The sequence below is a fragment of the Poecile atricapillus genome, chromosome 20, assembly GCF_030490865.1.
Source record: "Poecile atricapillus isolate bPoeAtr1 chromosome 20, bPoeAtr1.hap1, whole genome shotgun sequence".
In the NCBI taxonomy this organism is placed as follows: domain Eukaryota; kingdom Metazoa; phylum Chordata; class Aves; order Passeriformes; family Paridae; genus Poecile; species Poecile atricapillus.
Genome location: NC_081268.1, coordinates 1,592,085 through 1,614,003, shown reverse-complemented (window position 1 = coordinate 1,614,003; position 21,919 = coordinate 1,592,085). Strand labels below are relative to the sequence as shown.

General features: G+C 60.3%; 1 protein-coding gene across 1 annotated transcript; it reads right to left on the bottom strand.

Moving 5' to 3' along the window:
* Positions 1–816: 816 nt before the first annotated feature.
* NR5A1 (nuclear receptor subfamily 5 group A member 1) lies at positions 817–20,048 on the bottom strand. The gene is made up of 7 exons (XM_058853706.1): positions 19,889–20,048; positions 17,748–17,863; positions 17,219–17,360; positions 13,109–13,749; positions 6,383–6,502; positions 5,744–5,891; positions 817–2,685 (listed from the first exon to the last, which is right to left on the bottom strand). The coding sequence occupies exons 2-7, from the start codon at positions 17,847–17,849 to the stop codon at positions 2,438–2,440; spliced, it is 1,401 nt and encodes a 466-aa protein (XP_058709689.1). The 5' UTR covers positions 17,850–17,863; positions 19,889–20,048; the 3' UTR covers positions 817–2,437.
* Positions 20,049–21,919: the final 1,871 nt, after the last annotated feature.

The window sequence follows — 21,919 nt, the reverse complement described above, 5'->3', positions numbered from 1 at the left end:
ATCCCTGCAGTGCTGGGTTGTGTGCTCTCGTTGGTGCTGCCTGAGGGAGCTGGAGCAGCAGGATGGAACAAGCCCAGCTCTGCCCAGGACAGCCGTGCCCAGGCAGTGCCCACAGCGCCGTGCCAGTGAGGATGGAAGCAGCCCTGAGCTGGGGCAGGGCTGGGGAAGGGCTGTGTACAAAGCACATGCACTAGGGAAGCCAGCAGCTGGCTTCGAGCCTTTTCTAAACCAGCTGACATCAATAGCATCTTCTGCTGTTTAGGACAAAACTCCTCTCCCTGCTCCTGCTTGGGTTCCTGCAGGCTGGCCTGGCCCCTCGCCAGCTGGGTGCTGCTTTCCTTCCCTCTTCTCCTATTACCTCTGTAGTGTTTAGAACATAGAAAACGTGGTGGGTTTTTCCTGATTATGACAACAGTAAATGCTGATTTTAAAGACAACCTCCTGTCCTCGTTGCACTGTGTCCAAGGGAAGGGGCTCAAGTCCAGGTCTGCGTGGCTGAGCCCAGGGAAGGGGCTTTGGCCATGGTGTGAGGACCAGGGCACTGCCCACTAATTGCCCATAAATGTTGCTGTTCCTGCGCTCACTTGCAAAACACTTTAAGAATTACTACGGCAATTCCCAGCAGCACTTTGAACCAATCTGAGTCCCCAGTGCCCAGAAGCAAAGGCAGCAGCAGCCCCCCACCACAGCCACGCTGTCCCACAAAGGCAGGTGACAGCCCAGGAGTGCCCCCACAAACACCCAGCCCTCCCCATGCTGAGCACCAACCACAGGGGTTAGAAAGACAGCCAAAAAAGACAAAGTTTGCCATTTTAAATGAACTGCAAAATTTATTACAGTGGTTTGCTCCTGACAAAGAAGTTGGTAACCTTCTGCCTGGGAAGGAAGGGGGAGGAGTGGGGAAGGGCAGGGATGAGAAGGAGGAAAGGATGTAAGAGACAGAGAGAGACACTTAAGGGCACTTTTCATTTTCTGAAAATAAAACGTCTTTTACCTCCCAAAACATTTTCTCCAGTTCTTTAAGTTCACAAAAAGAAGAAGGTGAAACCAAACCACTGACTTCAGGAGGAAAATGCACAAATGTGTTAAAGCAGAGACAAACATGCTCTTTCTTCTGTGTCTAACAAGCTTCACAAACTGTGGCTCCGGGCGCAGCCTCTGCGGCTCCTTGAGGCACCGGCAGAGCTGCAGCAGCCCCTGGGCACCAGGACATCCCTGTCCTGGGGGACAAACCTCAACGTCCCTGGCCATGCTGCAGGACCCCCAGAGCTGGGGGTCTGTGGGACAGGGGCTGTGCCAGCCCCAGTGATGGGGCAGAGGAGAGGAGAGCATGGCTGAGACAGAGAGAAAGCTGCAGTGAGAGTCCAGCACGGCCCAGTTTGGGGGCTGCGACCCCCAGTGCTCCCAGTCCTGTCTGTGAGCCTGATCCCATGACGGGACAGGAACAGAGAGCTCTTTGCCCGTGGCTTCAGCACAGCATTTGCTGTCTCCTGGGGCCATGGCAGAGCAAAGGAGGGGACCAGGAGGCCCAGCATGAAGTGCAGGACAATCCTTATTCCTCCTTACCCACTCTGCAGGTGGGCACTGCTGAGCTCCCCAGGTTTGCCCAAGATTCTGGGCACACGCTGGAGCTTGCACCTCCCTCCTGCCCGGCTGCTCTGCCACCATACCTGTGGGGAGGACTGAGCTGTGCTGCCCCTGGGCAGCTCTGGGCACTGTGGCTGCCACAGAACTGCTGCTTCCAGCACCAGCAGACATGAGGAAGATGCACCTCAGCTGATGATTTAACACTGCCCATCCCTGCCTGCCCTCTCTTGGCCAGGGCAGCTGCAGGACACAGAGCTGGCAGCAACTGGGACCCGGCCTCTGCACCCTGGGGTCCTGGCACAGCTGCATGGGGCTGACATCTCCAGCCCAGCCCCAGCATTCTGTGTGGATTTCCTGCAGAAATCCCCCACTTCTGTGTGTTCCCTGGTGCCTGGAGACACCTCAACCACCATAAAACCACAGTCTGGAGGGGTTTCACCTCCCCTCTCTCCTGCCCTGTGCACGAGGGGCCCTGAGACATGGGCAGGATTGGGAGGGATGGCAGCAGTAAAGAAACAGCTGGTGGGGGCAGCTGGAGAGGAGCAGAAACAGGAGAAAAACCGGGACAGGCTTTACCCTTCCTTGGTGCTGCTGGGCCGGGTAGGCAGGTGACAGGTCTGGGCACCAGGTGTGCAGCAGAGCCGGGGGTCAGCACTGCCGGCAGCCAAGCCACGGCCCTGCAGCCTCAACTGTCCTTGCTGTGAACGAAACCTGCTGGGGCCTTTCCAATAGCAGAGGTTAAATAGCATCGCTGAGGAAGGCAGGGTGGGAGGCGGCGCCTGCCAGCCCCGGGCACCGGTCCTGCCCCTGCTGGAGGCACCGCGGCGCTGCCGGCTCCTGCTGGGGCCGCTCAAGTCCGCTTGGCGTGCAGCATCTCGATGAGGAGGTTGTTGCAGGGCACCTCCCCGCTCAGGTGCTTGTGGTACAGGTACTCCTCAGCCTGCAGGCTCAGCGCCCGGACCTCCGCCAGCCACAGCAGCAGCTGGCGAAACTTGTCCGTGGAGTGGGGGTAGTGGCAGACCGTGTACTCCAGCAGCGCCGCGTTGGCCTTCTCCTGAGCATCCTTGGCCAGAGTGTGATTCTCCAGGTACTTCACGTCTGCAAGAGGTAGGGTGGGGATGAAATGGTGCCAAACTCATGTGTCTGCCCCATCTGTGCCACACTGTGCTGGGTGAGCCAGGAGGGACCCACACTCCTCGCCTGTGTCTCTTATGCATGAGCACACAGTGCAGGAGGGGTCCCACACCCCATCCCTACCCAGCCACGGGGTCCCATCCCTACCCTACTCCCCAGGCCTTCCCTGATGCTGAAGACAGATTCCAAACCCCCTGACAGTAGGACTGGTGTCTCCCTGCCCTTGGTGCCCAGGAAGCTGCAAAGCCAGAAGGTGTTGCCAGCTGTGCCAACACATTGGGAGTCGCTGCCATCAGCCCTCTTTAATTCCCGAAGGTCGAGGAAGCGGCTGAATTAATTCTCTGATAAATCTGGTCTTTCCAGTGTGGCAACCAGGCTCACCAGCCTGGAAACCCTAATCCTCCATGCCTCGCCAGGGCCACAGCAGCTTCCCATAATCCTGCTGCCAGCAGGGTAGGGAGCAGCTCAGCAGCTCCAAGGTGCTGGCAGGGTCAATTGTCCCTGCACACAGATCTCAGTGGCTTTAGGGAACCAGCGCTGGGCATTGCCCCATCACCACCTACAGCTGCACACAGCCATGGTCCCACAGCCCTGCCCAGCAGAGACCTTGCTGCCAGCCCTGGCACAGTCTGTCCAGAGCAGGTGGATTTGGTGGATTTACTGTGCAGGATGGTGGGAGCACTGCCTCGGTCACAGCCCCCCTGGCTCTGCTGCACACAGACCCTGACGCGTGGCCAAACTCCCACTCACGGGCTGGAAATGGGGGAATCTGGCACAGGGTCTGGCCAAGGCAGCTGGGAGTTTGGGGCTCCCTGGAAGGGATTGTGGCACCCAAAGCTGCTGCAGGCCAGCAAAGCTGGGAGCCCCGGGGTCAGAGGTGGGAGCGGAGGTGGGGTCGGGGGGACTGCGGAGCCCCGGGGGGGATGCACAGCAGGGAGGGGAGGCACAGCACGGCCGGAGGGCCGGGAGCCCCCAGGGAGCCCTAACCTCGGGCCGTGCCCATGGCCAGGGCACTGCGGGGGCAGGCACAAAGGGCACAGGTTGTGCCAAGATGCAGCGGATCACATCACCCTTCCCTTTTCACTCTGACGGCACATTTGCTCCTATTGTCTCCTGCTACCCGGGTTGTTGTTATGAAATCTCTTTATCTGCATAAGGTTATTGTGCATGTCATTAAAAAAGAGAAGTTATATTGATAAATGTCAAATCTATCCCCTGAGTTGGCTCAACAATAGCTAGTTCTACTCGATGAACTCACCTGGTTCTCTGAAAGACCCTATTCACTGTTTAATTGAATATTTGAATAATCTTTTCATTCCTGCAAGGAATAAAGAATGTTGTCCAAATAACATTGACTCACTTCATTTAGAGACACTGCAGCAGTTGCAAAGACTGTCCTGTGACAAAGCCTCCCATCACACATACAGATATGCCTGGGATTATTTCTATGCCCTCAAGTGTTCTTCCTATTCACAGCTCCTTTTGTTTGGGAGAAGCTGCTGATAAATTGCAAACGCTTAAGGGAATGTGGGCTATAAAAGCCTCTCTTCCTCCCCTCCCCAAGAGTAGCTGCTTCATGAATGTAAGTCATGAAATCGAATGATAGGTCAATCCATTAAGGCTCTATTAAGCCCTTCTGTAGAACAAAGCTAACCTGTGCCGTCCTCATAAATATTGCTATTTTGAGAAGCCCTAATTTTAATTAAATCTCTTTACCTGCTCAGGAGAGAAATCTATTTAGAACTCAAATGGCAGCTCTTGTGAGCAGGGCTTGGCTTTGACTGTGTTGTGGCAGAGTGGTAAATGTGGAAATTCTCTTGTTAAAGGCAATTACATCCTGCACATAATACACAATCCCGTCCTCCACAGCTGAGCCTACGAAGGGCAAATTACTCCAAGTGAGCTCTGCAATATGGAGAGAAAAAGTTGCATTTGGGGCAAAATGATGTATGGGAAAACACAGCTATTGGATTCCACGCCCTCCCTGCGAGCCGCTGCTCTGGGGAAGCCTGGGGGGACCCCGCTCCTGCTCGCTGTGCTGTGCCGTGCCAGGGGACACAGGGGGACAGCACCTCCCCTCCTGGGCTGAGAGCTCGGGGCAGCCCCCGGGGAAGGTCCCGGCTCGGGGTAGGAGCCCCCCCGGCTCCTGCATTTCCCAGCCTGGGCACTGTTTGTGCCACACCTTATCACTGCCTGAGCAGCGAATTATCGCGTAGCGTTTCTCTGGGTTCCTAAACAGCCCCGGAGGAAAGGAAAGCAGAGGGAGGAGAGGCTGCAGGTGCAGGAGGAGACAGCAGCGCAGCTCCCACCGCCGGTCGCTGGACGCGACCCCGCAGGTGCAGAAGTGCGAGCACAGAGCCAAGGCATTGGAACAGGGACTGGGCTGGGATGGGAACGAGGATGGGGATGGGGACAGGTCTGCCACAGCCGGCGGTGGGCTCACCGTGCCAGCAGCAGCACTCTGCTGACGGGGATCCCAGGGGCAGGAGCGGGCTCTGCCAGCCAGGCTCGTTTCAGGCTCCGGCAGCAGCGCCCGCGGCTCGGGGTTATTTTGTCTGGGTGAGGTGGGAGCGTGTGAAGGCGGCGGCCGTGCCCGACCGCAGGCTCCGGGCTGAGCCTAATCGGGAGCGCAGGAGCCCCTGCCCAAGCGGACTCTGACGCAAATCCCGGGAGATAGGGCCGGCCCGGCCGCGGCCGCCTCTGTCAACACTCCTGTTTTCCCGGCCGTATCAGCGCTTGTTTCCCTGCCCGGCGTGATGGGCGAGTGACCAGAACAGGCTCCGCTTGGCCGAGGCGGTGACAATGTCCCCTGCAGCTGGAGCAGAGCCCGGCCCCGCAGCGGGAGACGCTTTGGGTGCGGGGTGAGAGGGGGACAGGCAGGTGCCAGCTCTCGCTCCTGGCTCCCCGTTAAGTCCCCTCTGTCTCACAGCCGGAGCCCGGGCTGCGTGTGCTCCCTCCAGCCGCGCTCCCGGCTCCGCACGCTCCCCGCCCTGAGCCCCAGCACCCCCCCAGCCGCACTCACCCAGGCTGAAGAGGATGAGGAACTTGAGGCAGACGAATTCGTGCCGATCCACCTGGAGCGAGTGCAAGTGCAGGACGAGCTCCTGTGCCCGCAGCACCAGCGTGTTGAGGATGGAGCCGGCCTGGGCTGCGATGGCCGACATGTCCACCTGCGGGGACACGGTGGCATCAGCTCTGGCAGCCCCAGCCCCAGCACAACCTGCTGTAGGGCACCTCACACGGGCAGGAGCCAGGTCCAGCCCTGAGCACTGACTGAGAATTAAGGGTGTCAAAAAAAGAGTGATGGGCAACACCATTTAAAACGGGGGGCCCTTCACATGGTGCTGGAATTGAAGGCACCACATCTCCAAAAGCCACCTCCAGGGAGGGAAGGGGCTCCTCCTCCCATCCCACCGCTGACAGTACAGGTGGGGCTGCTGATCTCCCACAGGAACCATTATTCTCCAGAACCAGGAGCTGCGTGGCAGGATGGGACAGGACAGGACCTCCTGCACAAGCAGACCCAGCGTGTAACAACACCACCTGCCTGCCCTAGGCCGAGTTAGCCACACTGGGACAAAGGAAAGAAGTCACTCCATTCCCCCATGCAGCCCCTGCCCGTCCCCACTGCCCCTCCACAGTCCCAGAGGCCGTTTCTCACCTCCTGGCCAGTGACCAGCAGCACGCTGTGCTCCTTGCCATGCTGCAGCTGACGGTAGATGTGGTCAAACACCAGCAGCTCACTCCAGCAGTTCTGCAGCAGCTTCATCTGGTCACCCACCTGAAACAGAGCGGGAGCAGCAGGGCTGACACCCACCGTGCTGCAGTGCACAGCATCCACCCTGTGCCTGGCAGGCATCCCATGGGAGGGGGGGGTCCCTTGGGGTGAGCATGGAGAGCTGGAGCTGCACCCCAGAAAGGGCAACCCTGGGCTGGAGGAGAGGAGATGGGCAGGTGGTTTTGCAGAGCTGGCTTCAAAGCAGCTCAGCATGTTTCAGTGGCACTTGCTGGCCCTTATCAGCACTTGTCTTCCCCCCCCCAGGCACAACCTCCCCAAATCGCACACAAATTTTAACAAAATGACCACGGGAGGGACACGTGGTGGCTGCACAAAGGGCCTGTGTGTCCAGACAGCCCCTCTGGATACTTTAAAATGAAAGAAGACAGTGCCCATCCTCGACTCCCTGCCCAGGGTGGCAGGTCCGGGGGGGCAGCAGGGCCGCGGGGGAGCTGCCGGGAGCGGGACATGGCTGTGCCCTGCAGCTGCCAGCCCAGCCCTGCCCACGCACCAACACCCACACTTGTGCCCATGTGCCACGAAATCTGTGCCCAGAGAAACACCTGGCACTGTCCCTGTCAGGAGCTCGAGCTGGAAGGGTCCCCAAAGGTCTCGCAGGGCACTGGGCACTGCAGGCAGCACCAGTGACTGGTGGGGTGAGCTGCCAGAGCCAGCAACTGCATTTGGAAGAACAAAAAGCCCCTGGAGCTGTGGCAGGATGTAGGGCACGCTGCCTTCCCCACCCTCCTGCCAAGAGGTCCCATGGCTCATGGGCTTCATCCCCTCGGCACCACTCTCCACTGAACCCCAACTCCTTTCCACAAAGAACTGAACTCCTGCCCTGCCTGGGCTCCCCTCTCCTGCAGGGCCAGTGTAGGGGCAGGGCTGGGATTACGGTCCTGCCTCCACTACCGCCCTGAGGAGCAAATCCAGTGCCAGCAGCCGAGCTCGAGCTCTGCAGGGCCATTGTGCTCCCCTGTTAATAGAGGGAAGACAGATGCAGTATCACAGGGCTGGATAATGCCCTCGTTTTGCTGAAGAGGCTGCAATAAACCCGCGCTGGGAGATTGCAAAAGGAATAGAAGCCAGATGAGAAAGAGCTTTATGGTCTCAGAGCCGGCACCCCCGCGAGCCGCCGAGGGCGGTGGGCGGCCAGAGCAGGCACGAGATGAGGAAGGCAGAGATGGTGGCTGGGCTGTGGCACCGCTGCTGCCCACCTGCGCTCACCCCTCAGCCCCAGCGCAGCAGCTGCCGGTCGTGGCTCAGCACCACAGAACATGAGCCTCCCGGTCAGCTGCTTGACAAAACCCTGGGGAAAAGCTCATTCTACACTAAACCAAAGTGGAGACTCTCTGCAGCCGTGGCCACCCCTGCCCAAGGTGAGTGGCCGGCTCTGACGGTGGCCAGCCCGAGCAGGGAGCTGGGGCCAGCCCAGCTGCACGATCCCGGCCGGTGCCGAGCGCCTCCTCTCTGGCTCAGTCAGGGAGTTGTTTTGGAAGTTCTTTCCTGTGCCTCATTCCTGAGCGGGATGAGCTCCAGAAGAGACAGAGAGAAGGTTTTGCCTTGAAAACCATTTAGAAAAATCAGCTTTTCCAAAGAAAGCACTTCAACAATGTCGAAATCTTATTTTCTTTCTTTAAAAATTGCTAATCAGCCTCTCCCAAACTCTGAGGGGTGTGTGGCTCCCTCCCTGAAGCCTCACAGCAGCACATTTCACCCTCCATGGCTGCTGTGGGGCTGCTCCTTTGCCAACACGCTCCGCCGGGCCACGGTGCTTCCCGGGAACGTCGCAGTGCACCAGAGCCACACGGCCCTGGCATGGGGACAATGTGCTTGGGAGCATGGTGCGGTGGGCTGGGGGCTCCGTGGGCCAGCCAGAGCTGGCTGGGGTGTGTGGAGTTGTCCCCAGCAGCAAGCCGGGTGTCCCCATGGCCAGGCTGGGTGGCAGTGGGGAGCCCCACGGCCCCGCTCCAGCTGCAGGGGGGCTCAGGCTGGGGTCACCGGGCTGCCCCCCACCCTGGCCAGCCAGGAGCAGGGGGCTGCTAATGGAGGGGCACTCAGAGGCAATCAATCCTCCCAGCCAGGCGGCAGCACACTTGCTGTTAAAAGTTAAGCAAAGGATCTTCCTCTTTTAATGTCAAGGCTTTTCCTCTGAGTGCTTTATCAAAGGCCTGATGTAAGCCGTCTTTGAGAGGCAATCCTTATCTTTTCTTTAAAGCGAGCATTTAACCCATTCACAAAACACGCGGTGAAACCCTCCCCGCGCTGGAAGAGCAATCCCTGATGGGCTGCAACCCACAGAAAAGGCAGTTCTCTGTGGGAAAGGATCTGGGATGGTGCTGGAGGGGAGGCAGGGCATGCAGAGGCCAGGATGGTGCTGCCCAGGCACAGGGTTGTAGGACCTGCATGTGGGCATAGTTTTAAGTCTTCTGCAACCTTCCCTGTGGGTTCATAGGTACAAGGTGAAGAAGCCCCTGCAAGTGTCAGGGCTCCCCAAAATGTGCCCAGGCCACAGTGAGCACTGTGGGGCTCAGGGCAGCTCCCGCCCCAGGGACCGCTGCTTTAGGAAGGAGAGTGACCCACCAGCAGCCCTTCTTTGGCAGGAAGCCCTGAGCTGGTCCCAGGACATCCATCCCCAGCCATGGGCACAAGCAGCACTCAGATGCCCCTGGCCTGTCCCCACCACACAGACGCCCTCCAGGCCTCCTCCCAGATCTCGGGTGCAGCATTTGCCCCGCAGCCCTCTGGCAAATGCGTGGCACACCAGCACCCTGGGCAGCCCCAGCAATTACTGAGTGTAAACAGGACCCATCACCTTGGCCACTGAGAAGTGTGAGAGTGGATTGGTGTCCAGCAGCCACCCACAACTGGACACGTGTCCAAGGTGTTAATGGCCAGCACAGGTCCCCACTGCCCTGCCCAGATACCACCAAGGTGTGCATCTCAAAATAAATAACCATCAACAGCAGTGTGGCTAGCCCAGGATCCCCTGTCCCTGCTGGCTCCCACGCTGCTGCAGCCCTGGCTGTGCGGGCAGGGCTGCGCTGGCCGGGACACCACAGGCAGGAAAGCGTCACATTTCCCCCAGTGCATGGGATGCTGAACATTGCTGCAGCATCCACGACCAGAAGGAGATTTTAAATCTGCCAAAAACGCTCTGGCCACTGGCCAGGAGATGGGGTCAAGATGACCCACATGTTAAAGGCAGAGGAGCAACTGACTGCAAATAGGCTTTGTGGTGGCTCTGGGATCTCTAAGCACAACTGAGGGAGAGCAGCCCAGCAGAGAGAGCCAGTGACCACAGGGACCTCTGGGTCTGTTGGAATGGTTCTGCTCTCAGCATCCCCCCTATCACTGGAGCTTGCCTGTGGATGGGAGGGCAGTTTGCCCCAGGCCCTTGGCACAAAAGGGCTGAGGAAGGGGTCGGCATCATCCCCTGCGGCTGCACTGTGCCCCTCCACTGGCGCAGGGACCTGGTGCACACCCAGCCTGGCCTGGCCTTCGGGCTGAAACCGTGGCAATTTGTTTAACATTCCTGGCTGCTCATCCCAATCTAAAGGTCACTGCAACCCTGTGTACACGATATTGATATGTAGGTATGGCAGTGACACCTATATAAACCAGGCTGTGGGAGACATATGTGTACAAACCACACCAAAACCAGACACAACGTGAGCGTGCAAGCGCGCGGGCGTGTGTGCACATCCCTCTGTCTGTCTCTCTCCATATACATATAAAAAAATTACATCTGAGAGGACAAAGTTGCCTGAGACTCACAACCCAACAAAATATATTTCACCCCCGGCCCATATTTTTCTTCCTGAAAAGATGCTGCAAATCTTCCCTCAGTCCTGACACATCTCATCTAGACTCAGTTAAAGTTCGTATTTATGGGCGTCAGCGCTGACCTCTTCCACCTCCGCCCGCGCGGCCTCGCGCCGCGGCTGCCTGGCCGGCCCTCGATAAACAAGCGGGCCCCCAAATCCCCCTCTGCCGTGCAGCGTTATTAGTCTTGCCTCCGAAGGCCAGCGCAGTCCGTAATTCTCCTCCTGGTGACACGAGATGAGCGCCGCGACATCAGTCTCCCGGCGGATTGGCATGGGGACCCTCGTTTGTCAGTGGCAGACTGACAGAATTACTGGCCCTTAAATGAAACGATATATCTGGGAAGTTAAATCTGTTTTCAATCTGACTGCCCCGCGCCTGCGGGCGGACGTGGCGTGCGAGCCGATGTCAAGAGGCCATTAGCCCGTGGCCCCCCTCCTTCCCAAGGCGCAGTGGTGGAGCCAGGGAGGCTCTCCCCAGTGTCCCCCAGCCCAGCCAACATGCCAGGAGCGTGGAGACAGCAAAGCACCCATTCTGGCCCTCAGCAGAATGGGAATGGGAACAAGACTGGCCAGCTCCAGGGGAAACTGCTCCCACTCTCCCTGGGCAGGGACTAAACCCTGAAAATCTGAAACCCTTGTCCCTGAGGATTTGCCCTTTCCTCTCCAGGCCCCCTATGAGGCTCCAGGGAGAAACCAGATCTCTGCTAACAGCCCAGTGGAAGGAGCACGGTGGGGCTGGGTGGCCTCAGGCAAGGCAATCCATGATGGGGCAATCTGCCCACACTCACCCTTCTCACCTGGCTGCACCTCCTCCCCGTGTAGTGCCAGCCTGGCACGATGCCCTGGAGAAGTGTCCCAGTGGTGCCTTTCCAGCCTGGCTCCCTGCACTGGCCTCAGACAACAGCCCTTCCCTGCTGGGGCTGGTTACCTTCACACAGACCTTCCCAGGGCATGGAAGAGGGCTGCTGGCATCCCTGCCCTGAGGAGCCCCAAGATGACTGCCGGTGCCATCGATCTCGGAGATTGCGATGTTCCTCCGTGCTGGCTTTAGGGCAGAGCCATAAACCCTGCGCTAGCAGGAGTTCATTTACCGCCCCAGCAGCCGTTTCCTTTTATGTGCCGGGCAGGAACAGGAATGGGGATTCAAGATCTCAGACCTACTCCTGCTTCCCACTGGCTGCGCTCCCATGCCTGAGGAAAAGCCTCCCCCCCGGCCAGGGAGAATGAGTCATGTGGGGCAGCCCCAGCAGAGACACAAAGGACATCGGGCACCTCCACTCCGTGCTGGGCTCGGCACTGCCGGGGCTCTGTGCACAGGAGGGAGCCAAGGATGGAGATGTTGCATTCTGCCTCTCCCACTGGAGCCAGGGTGGGCTGAGGGGTGCTGCAGTCCCCAGCCCTGGGAGATGCTGGGAATGCACCCCGCAGTCACCGTGTGGATAAGACAAAGAGCTGGAGCCCCCAGGATGGAAGTGATGGATGTGGGCACCCGCTGAGCACCGAACCCCACATCCTGAGCACGGCAGGGCACGTGCCCTGCTCCCTACAGGACACTGGTAGCTCTGCCCAGGTGAGGCCCGTGGCACTGCCATCCCCCCAGAGTCCCACGGCAGGAGGAGCACCCGCCAACACCGATTCACACAGGAACAGCCTATTTTGGTGGCACAATCACGCTGACAATAGAGTTACAAGGCTACACAACTATATAGCTGGGAACTGAATTTACACTGTTTACAATATCTCCTGCAAAACAACAACCACCCTGTTCCCAAAATCCAGGCTGGACACTGATATGATTGAAACAAGCCCAGCCCATCCTTACAATGCCATTTCCTGACACTGTTCTGGCAGTCAGGGGCTATTTTGAGCCACAAGGCTTGAGCACACTCAGCCCCATGGCACCTATGGCACGGGGAAGAGCCTGATCCTGTCCTACAGCACAGTCTCACCGGAAGAAGGTGATTTTGGCTAGAGCCAGGCAGCACAGTCTCAGGCCAGAAACACAAGAAAGTACCTGAGTCTCATCATGGCAGCCCAGGATATTGCTCTCTGGGTTTTGGCCATGTTGAAAAATCTTCTCTCCCATTTTTGCACCAGTTTGGGATCTTAGGTCAGCCCAGAACATGGATGGAAGATTTCTGAAACCTTGGCAAGGTGTGCAGGATGGCAGAAGCTGCTCCAGCCCTGCAAACCCTCTCTGGGCCCCAGTAAATGTTCAGGGACATTTGCCAGAGGGGATGTTTTGGCAGGATGGAGGTCAGCTCCATGTCCCCCAGCCAGGCACACTCGTGGCTGCTGGCAGCAGACAGGGCTCTGGAGCAGGCTGGGGCTGCCCCGGCTGCCTGGTGCTAATAGCACCCACCTGACCACATCGATTTTCCTCCTAAAGGCAGAGGAGAGAATTGTCTCAACTATAATTCCTCAACGTTACATTTTTCAATTATATCTTGAGCTTGACACCACAGTCACTCTGCCGGCGATTGCCGCAACACCTGTCCCCTCTGTGATGAATTTGAAACCATTAGCCCCACACGACAGTGGGAATCGCTCCGGCATCGCAGCCGTGCCCCGGCACCTCCAGCCCTGCCGTGCAGGGAGCTGGGAGCAGGACTGGGATGTGTCAACAGATCCGCAGTGATGGCCCCAGGTGCTGCCCTGTCCTCACAATATTTCACCTGTAATCCTGTCCTCAGCCACATCCCAGCCTCACATCATGGCAGCCTCAGTCCTGCCCGCCTCCCACTGTCCCCCAGAGCAGCTCCATCCCACTGACAGGTCCTACCTCCAGCTCCTTGAAGAAGATGCAGCTCCGTGCCCACTCCACGATGGAGAAGAGGGTCTGGTCTGCCATCTTGCACATGAGGCCGAAGGTGCTGAGCTTCTCGTGGCGGCCTTTGCCCTGCTCTTGCTGCAGGCAGGACAGTATCCGTGCCTTCACCTGGGCCTCCTCGGGCTCCAGCTGCAGCAGCTTCAGGATGACCTCAGGGATGTCAGGGGGGGAGCTGCTGGGGTAGGTCTCTGGGTACATGTAAGCAGGCACAGCCTCGTGGGCACTTGTGTAGTGGTCGGGGTACTCGGACTTGATGGTGCGGTTGGGGAAGGAGGGGTAGTGGTAGCCGGGCAGCGGCGCGTGGCCAGGCACAGTCATTCCCAGGGAGGGCGTCCCGTAGGGGCTGCGCTCGTAATCCGTGGGCGTCAGGGCGGCCGGGTTGGGCGGCAGGGTCTTGGACATGGCGTGGATGCTGTGGATGGTGGAGGACAGGCTGTAGTCACTCTGCACAGGGGACATGATCTGAGGCACCGTCTCCAGCTTGAAGCCGTTGGCACGGATCAGAGCTTTCTTCTGCTGCTTTAAGGCACGGTCCCGCTTGTACATGGGTCCAAACTTGTTCCTCCCTCCACGCATCCGGTCTGCACGGACAGCTGGAGACAGAGAGAGGCCAGAGACTGCAGTGAACCCACATAGAGAGAGACCAGGGGCTTATGCAGGGCACAGAGAAAATGCTGGGGGACACAACTTAGTGGCAACAAGGGTTTGGAGGGCATGGGGGAGACTGTCCCAGAGAGCCAAAGGCAGATTGTGACACTCCCAGCTCAGCCAATGTCACCCTCAGAGCCTCTGGGGATTGCAGGAAGGGAAGAAACATTTGGCTTCCACTACAAAATGAGCTAGGGTAATAAAGCAGCTTTCATTCCCTGTGGGTTGAGGGGACAACCCTTAAAGCCTGAGCAGAGGAGGGGATTTGATGCTCACTTTAGTTTAACAACCCGTGCCACTGGAGCAGCCCTGGGATTTCCTTGTTTCTGCAGAGCCTGGGACCCCACAGCCCCCTCTGGACCTCGGTTCTTCCCGCCCAGACTGCACATCTCTGCCCCTTTGTGGGGCACCACGGCTGGCAGGTCCCAGTGGATGCACTTCGCCCCACCGGCCCCAGGCAGGAGGCTGCTAGCCCTGGGGATACCAGCCCTGGCGAGGGCTCTGCCAGGGTCCTCCGAGAGCTGCAGCAAAGCAGATGTCCCCACCAAACCAAAAACCCCCAAGGATCTGCCAACACGCAGGGGAGCAGGTGCTTCTCTGCAGAAGGAGCCTGTCCTGCACGGCCTTGCTGCGCTCCGGGGGCTGCTGCCCTGGCACCCCCTTGGAAGAGGCTCCCATGGCTGGAGGCAGGAGCTGGGGCTGGAGGAGCGCGCCAGCGAGAGCAGCCTGCAGTGAGCATCAAAGGCAAACCCCTCTGCTCGCTCGTGTTCCTGCTGACAGCCAGCGGGTCCTGCTTTGCCTCTCAGCTGTTACCTCTGCCTTTCTTTCGCCTACTTATCCTGGGGCTCACAGCCAGCCCCCCCGGAGAGCTGGAGCACCTCCCCAGCGCTCCCAAGGCAGGCTGGAAAGGCGGGAGCGTGGCCGGGAGCAGCAGCATTTCCAGGACGAGCAGGAATGTGCTCCCAGGAGAGCCGCCCTGGCTTCCTCCCTCATTCTTTATTCATGAAAACAGCATCTCACTGGGAACGGGCTGCCAGCGGCAGCTTCTGAAGAGAGGGGTGCTGCGGCCCCTGCTCCCCAGAGCCGGCCCAGCCCCTCTGGGCAGCAGAGAGCTGCCCCGGGGCAGCTCCTGTCTCGGGTACAGGGGCGGTGCCCACACTCAGCACGTGTGCACAGCCCCGCCGGGATCCCACACAGGCAGGCAGGCTGGCAGCCCGGAGCCAGAGCACACTAAAACCCAAATCCCGCACCCACTCGAGCGACATTATCCCAGCACGGCTCGAGATCGGGCACAGTGACGCCCAGGGATCGCATCCCAAGGCAAACCCCCGTGACCCTGGGCAAGGGTGCGCAGGCAGAGACCCTGCTAGGGCTGCCTGCACTCCCACACGCGGCGAGAGGTGCTCGCAGTCCGGTCTCACAAGCCCTCCAGAGGCAACAGCATACACCTCCTCCCCTCTCCCAGTAAGAACACAAAGGGAGAAAAGGCCTTTTAATTCCCTCCTGCTCTGCTTTTCCTGCCATTTGTGCTACACTTGGGATTGGGAACGACTTGCTATTTGTTGTGTTCCAGCTGACAGCAGAGAAGAAAATTATGCATCCTGACCTCCAGGGCAAGGGGGCCCAAGTGGAGCCGCCCAGGAAGCGCCTGCACCCCCAGCAACACCCCAAAAACGATGTGCAGGTGACCCCCGAGCCACGCACCCACACGGTGGCAGGAGGGGTCTCCAGCCCCCTTCCCACTTGCACTGCTCTCATCCCAGCGCAGAGCCCTGCCTGGGGCAGGCTGCTGGCCAGCCTCTGCCTCCTTTTGGCCACCTTTCTTTGCCTGAGCAGGAACGTGGAAGGTGCCATGGGTAGCGCCTGCAGAGTGCCCAGGGCTGTGGGCAGCCTTCAGCCAGCGCTGTGCTTCTCCTCCCGGGCAAGTTTCGCTGCCACCTCCCCGCAGGCACTTTGAGGGTGCCCGTGTCAACACTGTGCTCCCAAAATCAATCACCTCGGGGTTGCTCTTGTCATGTGGACCTGCAGACTCATCACCTCTGATGCCTTGCCCAAAAAGACTAGAAGCTGAAAAAGGTGATCTGTTTTTCACCACAAAAGAGACGGTTCCATGGGAATATCGCCCTTGGCTGGGTGATTGCCTCGTCGGCCCAGCTCTGCTATGAAGCCAACAGCAAGAAAACACACAAGAAAAGGCTGTTGGGACAGCTCTGGGACCAAAGTGCCTCCACGGTGTACACGACAAAAACTGCTGGCAAGGGACAAATTGAGACCATGCCTTTTCCCCCCGGGCACCCCACGCACTGTCCCTGCCCGTCTGTCGTAGGGTCTCCAGCCCCTGCCCAGAGCCCAAATCCCCCTGCCACATCGTTCAAAACGGCCACAGCATGCACCCAGGGATTTAGGGCACCAGTAATGCCAGCCCAGGGAGAAGAGTGGAACTGGGATCTGTTTTGGAAGCTAGCCCACGCCGGGAGTTTGCAGGGGTTGAACTTGCAGCTCGATGTTGTGTCTTACTCCTGCGCTTGTGCTCACAGGCTCCCACCCCGCTCCCCGGAGTGAGCGGCCGCCCTGCCAGAACACGAAGGACTTTCCGATTAACAGCGCTGTGTCCCGAGCAGCGAACCCGGCGGGCGAGGGGCTCAGCCCTGCTAGGGTCAGGCGGGACAGCTCAGCCCACTTCCACCCGCTGCAAAACGCAAACAATTTCGAGGGCGAAGTGGGGAGGGGGCGGCTGACTCTGGGGTGGGGGGCTCCTTCTGTCTCTGCTTTTGCTCTGCCGTCCCGTGCCAAAGACCTGACCCCTCCAATATATTTCGTTGCCGGATGCTGAGAATTGCAGAACCCGCAACAATCCCCGGGCTGTCGGTGCCCGACTCCGATGTCGGGATCCTCTGCGCCGACAGGAGAGAGGCGGCGGCTGTGGGGCTGGAGTCGCCGCCCCGGGGATCAGAAATCCGTTATACTAAATGCCACCGAGAGGGAAAATATAATTCGTGGTGGGTCTGCGGCAGTTTTATTGCGATCCCCATCATTTTTAACGTTTTTCCTTAAGTCTCGGGTTCTGGAATTATGTGCTTAAGGAAAACAGTAATTTATTTGCTATTTCCCAACCTTCTTGCCAGCAAAAAAAAAATTCCTGGAAAGTTGAAGCCGTAGCAGCAGGAATCCCGGGGAAACAAACAAAATGAAACAAGGAAAAGAAGGAGACGACGCGAAAAAACGATTTTTTTTCTTAACTTGGGAGGGGAAAACGGAATCGAAGCGGCGGCGCGACTGACCGGTCCGGGAAGGTGGCGGCGGCGGGGACGGCGCGACCGGTCCCGGCAACTGCACGGTCCCCGCACAGTCCCCGCACATTCCCCGGCCCCCGCCGCCCCCCGCCCCGCCGTGCCGTCCCCGGGCCGTCCCTACCTTCCAGGCGCATCCCCACGGTGAGGCACTTCTGGAAGCGGCAGTAGGGGCAGCGCTTGCGCTGGGTCTTGTCGATCTTGCAGCTCTGGCTCTCGGTGCAGGTGTAGTGCTTGTTGTTCTGCACCGTGCGCTTGAAGAAGCCCTGCGGCGGCGGGCGGAGGCGATGCGGTGGGTACCGACACCGGCATCCCGGCACCAGCACCCCGTCCCCGCCACCCGCCTTGGGCAGAGGCTCCCGCCGCGCTCGGGGCTCCCGTCGCGGCCGCGCTCCCCTCCCGCCACCGGCCGCGAATCCGCCGCTAACGAAAACGGGCGAGAGAAGCCCCGCGGCCGGTCCCGCTGCCGCGGCCCCTGCAGAGCCCCCTCCCCGCTCCCCACAGAGCCCCGGACCCCTCTTCCCCGTGCAGCGCTCCCCTCACAGCCCCGGCCACACAAGGCGCCGGTGGCGCTGAGCTCCGGCCCCGCTTCCCCGGCCCCGCACGGCCCCAGCTGCGTTTGCCCAGCCCCGCACAGCCCCGGCCGATCCTACCTTGCAGCTCTCGCAGGTGAGCAGCCCGTAGTGGTACCCGGAGACCTTGTCCCCGCAGACCGGACACAGCTCGTCCAGGTCCTCATCATAGGAATAGTCCATCCCCTCCAGCGGCCCTGCTGCGGGACGAGCCGCGGTCAGCGGGACGGGATGGGACGGGACGGGAAGGGAAGGGGACGGACGGCGGCCCCGGCCCCGGCGCTGGGTGCGGACCGGGAGTGGGCGCGGTGGAGACCGAGCGGCAGGTGCGGGAGCCGGAGCTCTTTATAGCGCCTGGAAGAGCATCTCCATGTTGGTGCGGGCTCACGGCCAGCCCCCCGGGGCTGGGGAACCTCCTCTGGGAGAGCGGGCGGCTCGCGGCGGCAGGGACGGGGCGGGGGCGGAGGGAGCCGGCGGCCCCGGGGCCCGGGGACACGGCGGCCGGGCTGGGGAGCAGCTCGGCCAGGCCTCGGCAGCATCAGGGATCCCCCCCAGGGGCAGGGAAGGGGCACCGGTTTGCGGGGAGGGCGAGACCCTCCTTGCTCCCCCACACCATCTGTGGGGAACAAGTCCCTCAGCCTCTCTGGAGTGGCCGGCCTGAGAGGCAGGACCTGCTGGGAACCAGGAGTCTCCGGGCTGGAGCAAAATTGACCAGGTCTGGGCTGCTCTGCTCAGTGCACAGCCCTGGACCACCAGCTTTCTCAAAACATACCATTACCCCCCACCAGCTGCCCCTGCCTGCCCGGGAGAGCTTTGTGGGGAACACTGGGCTGTGCAGCGGCTCCTAAAATCCCCTCTGAAGCCACCACTGAGGGGATGAGTTTGGATCTAGCACTGGCCACCCCAGCAGGAGCACTCACTCCCAATGGTGTCCCGGTCTGCCTGTCAGACAGCAGGTATTGAATCAGTGCTTCACAGTTAGGGTTTCTTGGTGGAATGTTCCATGACGGCAGCAGACCAGCACAGGAGCACCCTGGCTCCTGGCACGTCCTGTTTATCAGGATGCTCCCAGGCCACACGCCGTGGCCCAGGACTTGGCTATGGGGAGCTTGAGGCTCCAGGTCTGAGCCAGGCACTGGAGCTGAGCCCGTCCTGCAGGGCCAACCCACTGAGTCAGGAACCCTTAGTGGCTGCAGAGTCTGTCCCAGCATGGTGGGAGCCTGCTGCCAGCACAGCAGCTCTGGGGCCCGAGGCTCTGGGTGCCCAGAACCTGGCACAGCTGGGGACTGCTGCTGGCAGTGCCCCACAAAGGAAAGGCATGGCTGATGGTCCCATAAGGCTGATCCTGCCAGGCTGATCCTGCATGGTTTGTCTTGAAGGGCTCATCCCACAGATCTCATCCCACCCAGCTCATCCCACTCTCTCACCCCACAGACCAGCTGCCCACGGGTGCAGCGGGTAGGAAGTGGCGCTGGCAGGGAGAGCGGCAAACAGGAAACGGGCTCAGCAGAGCATCACTCCAGAGCCACCAGGAATGGAGCCCGGGCTAAGAATAGCAGCAGAGCAGTCTGCAGTGCGGGTCAGCCACTGCTCGGCCGGGAAGGAGCGCTCCCACCACCGGCAGAGCCCCTCAGTCATGGCCCCCACAGTCGCCACGAGCTCCCGGGGGAGCTGCCAGGCAGCCATGGAGTGGGACCTGCCATCCAGGAGAAGGAGCCCAGGAGGGGCTCTGAGTTGGAAAAACTGAGCAAACACTGCAAGGAACAAAAGCAACTGAGAGCCGAAGGCTGTGATCCCTGCCAACGCCGGATGGGGACAGGACACAGACTCAGCCAACCCCAGGAGTCAAGAGGGTCCCAGATGCCTCCCATGCCTGTGCTCCTATGGGCAACTCCAAACCCTTGGGTGACTGGGGACCCCCAGGCACCACCAGCTGTGCTCCCAGAGCCCCTCAGCAGCCAGATCTGTCGTTCCTGAGCAGCAGCTTGGCCACGGGGCCAAGGCTATGGCGAGGCCTCGCTCTGCTGCCCGTGATCTGCAGAGCCGCCATCCCCACGCCCGCTGACGGGAAGCGGAGGCCCACACACAACTCCTGCTTCCTCGTCAAGCCCTGCCGCGTCCCCAGCTCCGGCCTTGGCTGCCACCATGCCGGGGAATGGCGGCAGTGGCTGGGAGATGGGTGGGATGGGGGACCGCGGTTCCCCCCTCAGACACGTACTCACCGCGAGGCGGCTGCACGGCTGCTGCGCGTGGGGCCGGCGAGTGGGAGAGCCTCGCTCGGCCACCGGCCAGGAGCTGCGACCCGAGGAGCCTCCGTGGAGTGTGGGTACCGCTGCCCTGTCCACGGTAGGCTGGGGGATTTATGAGGACCTGTGTCTCTTGGGAAGGTGTTGGGGCTCTGGCTGCGCACACGCCGCCCCAGGCAGGACACCAGCCAATCTCCTCCCCATGGGGGCCAGGCTCAGCCAGGATGGACCCACTTCGGTGCCTTATTGGCTTCTGTGGCCACGTGACCATGCTGAAAAACATCATAATTAAGCTACAAAACACTGCCCATAAACTAGCATTAGAAAGTGACAGCGAAGATAAGTGGAACCCCTGCATTAGATAAGGTGCCCCAGGAGGGAGACCCTGCAGGGAGGTGGGGGGCACCAGAGTGTCCCAGCACCCACGGCTACCCTGATTTATGGCCCAGAGCAAGAGGGAGGGAGCCGAGGGCACGGGGCAGGACACCTCTGGGAGGAACGTGAGCTCACCTCACCCGCCCAGCACTGGGATGCAGCCACGGCCTCCTCGGCCCTGAGTGGTCTCCTCTGCAGGGGAGGACCAGAGGAGGCTCCTCCACGCTCAGGGCCCCACTCCCAGGTCCCTGGGGCTCACAGCATCAGTGGCCAGCAGCTCTTCATTTGCCACTGACAGAAAGCCAGCGCCTCTGGGCCTGGGCAGCCACGCCTCGGCTGCGTTTTAGCCGTGTGTGATTGCCCGTGTTTCGCTGCCATGCTCGGTCCTGACTATGGGCACTGTGCTGGCAGATCAAGGCTTCCAATTTCCCTGTGCAACACAGGAACAGCAAAGCCAAGAGTGGGGATCTGCTCTCAGTGCTGGCCCTGTGCTCTGTCCATCCATCACCACGGTGTCTCCCCACATGTTTGCAGTGTCCTGCTCTCTGCTTTATCCCACAGTGACGACAGCCTTGAGAAGGGGTGGCTGCCTCGAGCCCCACACCCAAAGCAAAGGCTGTGCTCTGCTCTGGCCAAGCGGCTGCTGGTAACCAGGGTGGGACAGCAGCACCCCCAGTCCTGGGCTCAGGGAAAGGTTTGAACTGTCTCGGTATCGGCAGAGCCCTGACATGGTGTGACAGAGGCGTGCCCTGCAGTATTCCCATGCAGAGTGAGGGAAGCCGTGAGCCTCGGGTGCTGAGGGGAGAGGAGTGGGAGTGCGGGCTGCACAGCCCTGCTTGTTTTTTCCTCGCTTTGCAGCTGAAGAGAGGAGAAAAACTAATGAAAACAGAGCTCGGGAAGAAGCGCCAGGCCTGGAGTGGCTTCCGCCCCGATCCCCAGCAATTATCAGCCACATGCCAGATGTTCCGATGCGATGCCAATGTCAGAGAAAATAAATCTGTGTCGGGTTCAAGGTCCCTGCCGGGCCGGCACGCAGCGGCTCGCGGCTCAGTGCCGCACAAGGCGGGACAGAGCTGCGGGCCGGCCGCGGCCGCTTCCTCCTGCCAGGCATTGTTCCCCTGGGAAGCCCCGGCCTCACACCAGCCACTTGCTATTTTTGCAGCAAGGTGCTTTCGGGGGTAAATACGTCCCTGCCGGCCTTGGGCACTTTCCTCTGCGCGGGCCCTGGCCAAGGTTGTGGCCTGGCTCCTGTGGTGGGCGCGCGGCCACGGTCAGGGCCAGTCATGGGCCGCGGTGCAGTCCGGCGGGGCCTGGTGGTGGCGTGAGGGTGGATTTGGGAGGGTGGATTTGGGAAGGCCATGCTGGAGTGGCTGCACAGCCACCAGGTAGAGCCAGCTCCTGGCAGCCTTAGGCGTTCCTGGGGACAGCAAGAGGTACAGACAGGTGACATTTTGAAAGCCACAGCACCTAGGAGGGAAGGATGAGGTGGGTCTGGCTTTTGGCACCACAGGATGTGCTGTGGAGTGGATGTTCAGGGCTGGGGATAGGCCCCAAAGCTGCTGCCGTGAGCAGCGCTGTCCTGGCCAAGGGAGCAGCACGGCTCTGTGCCCTTGATGGGCCCAAGCACAGGCA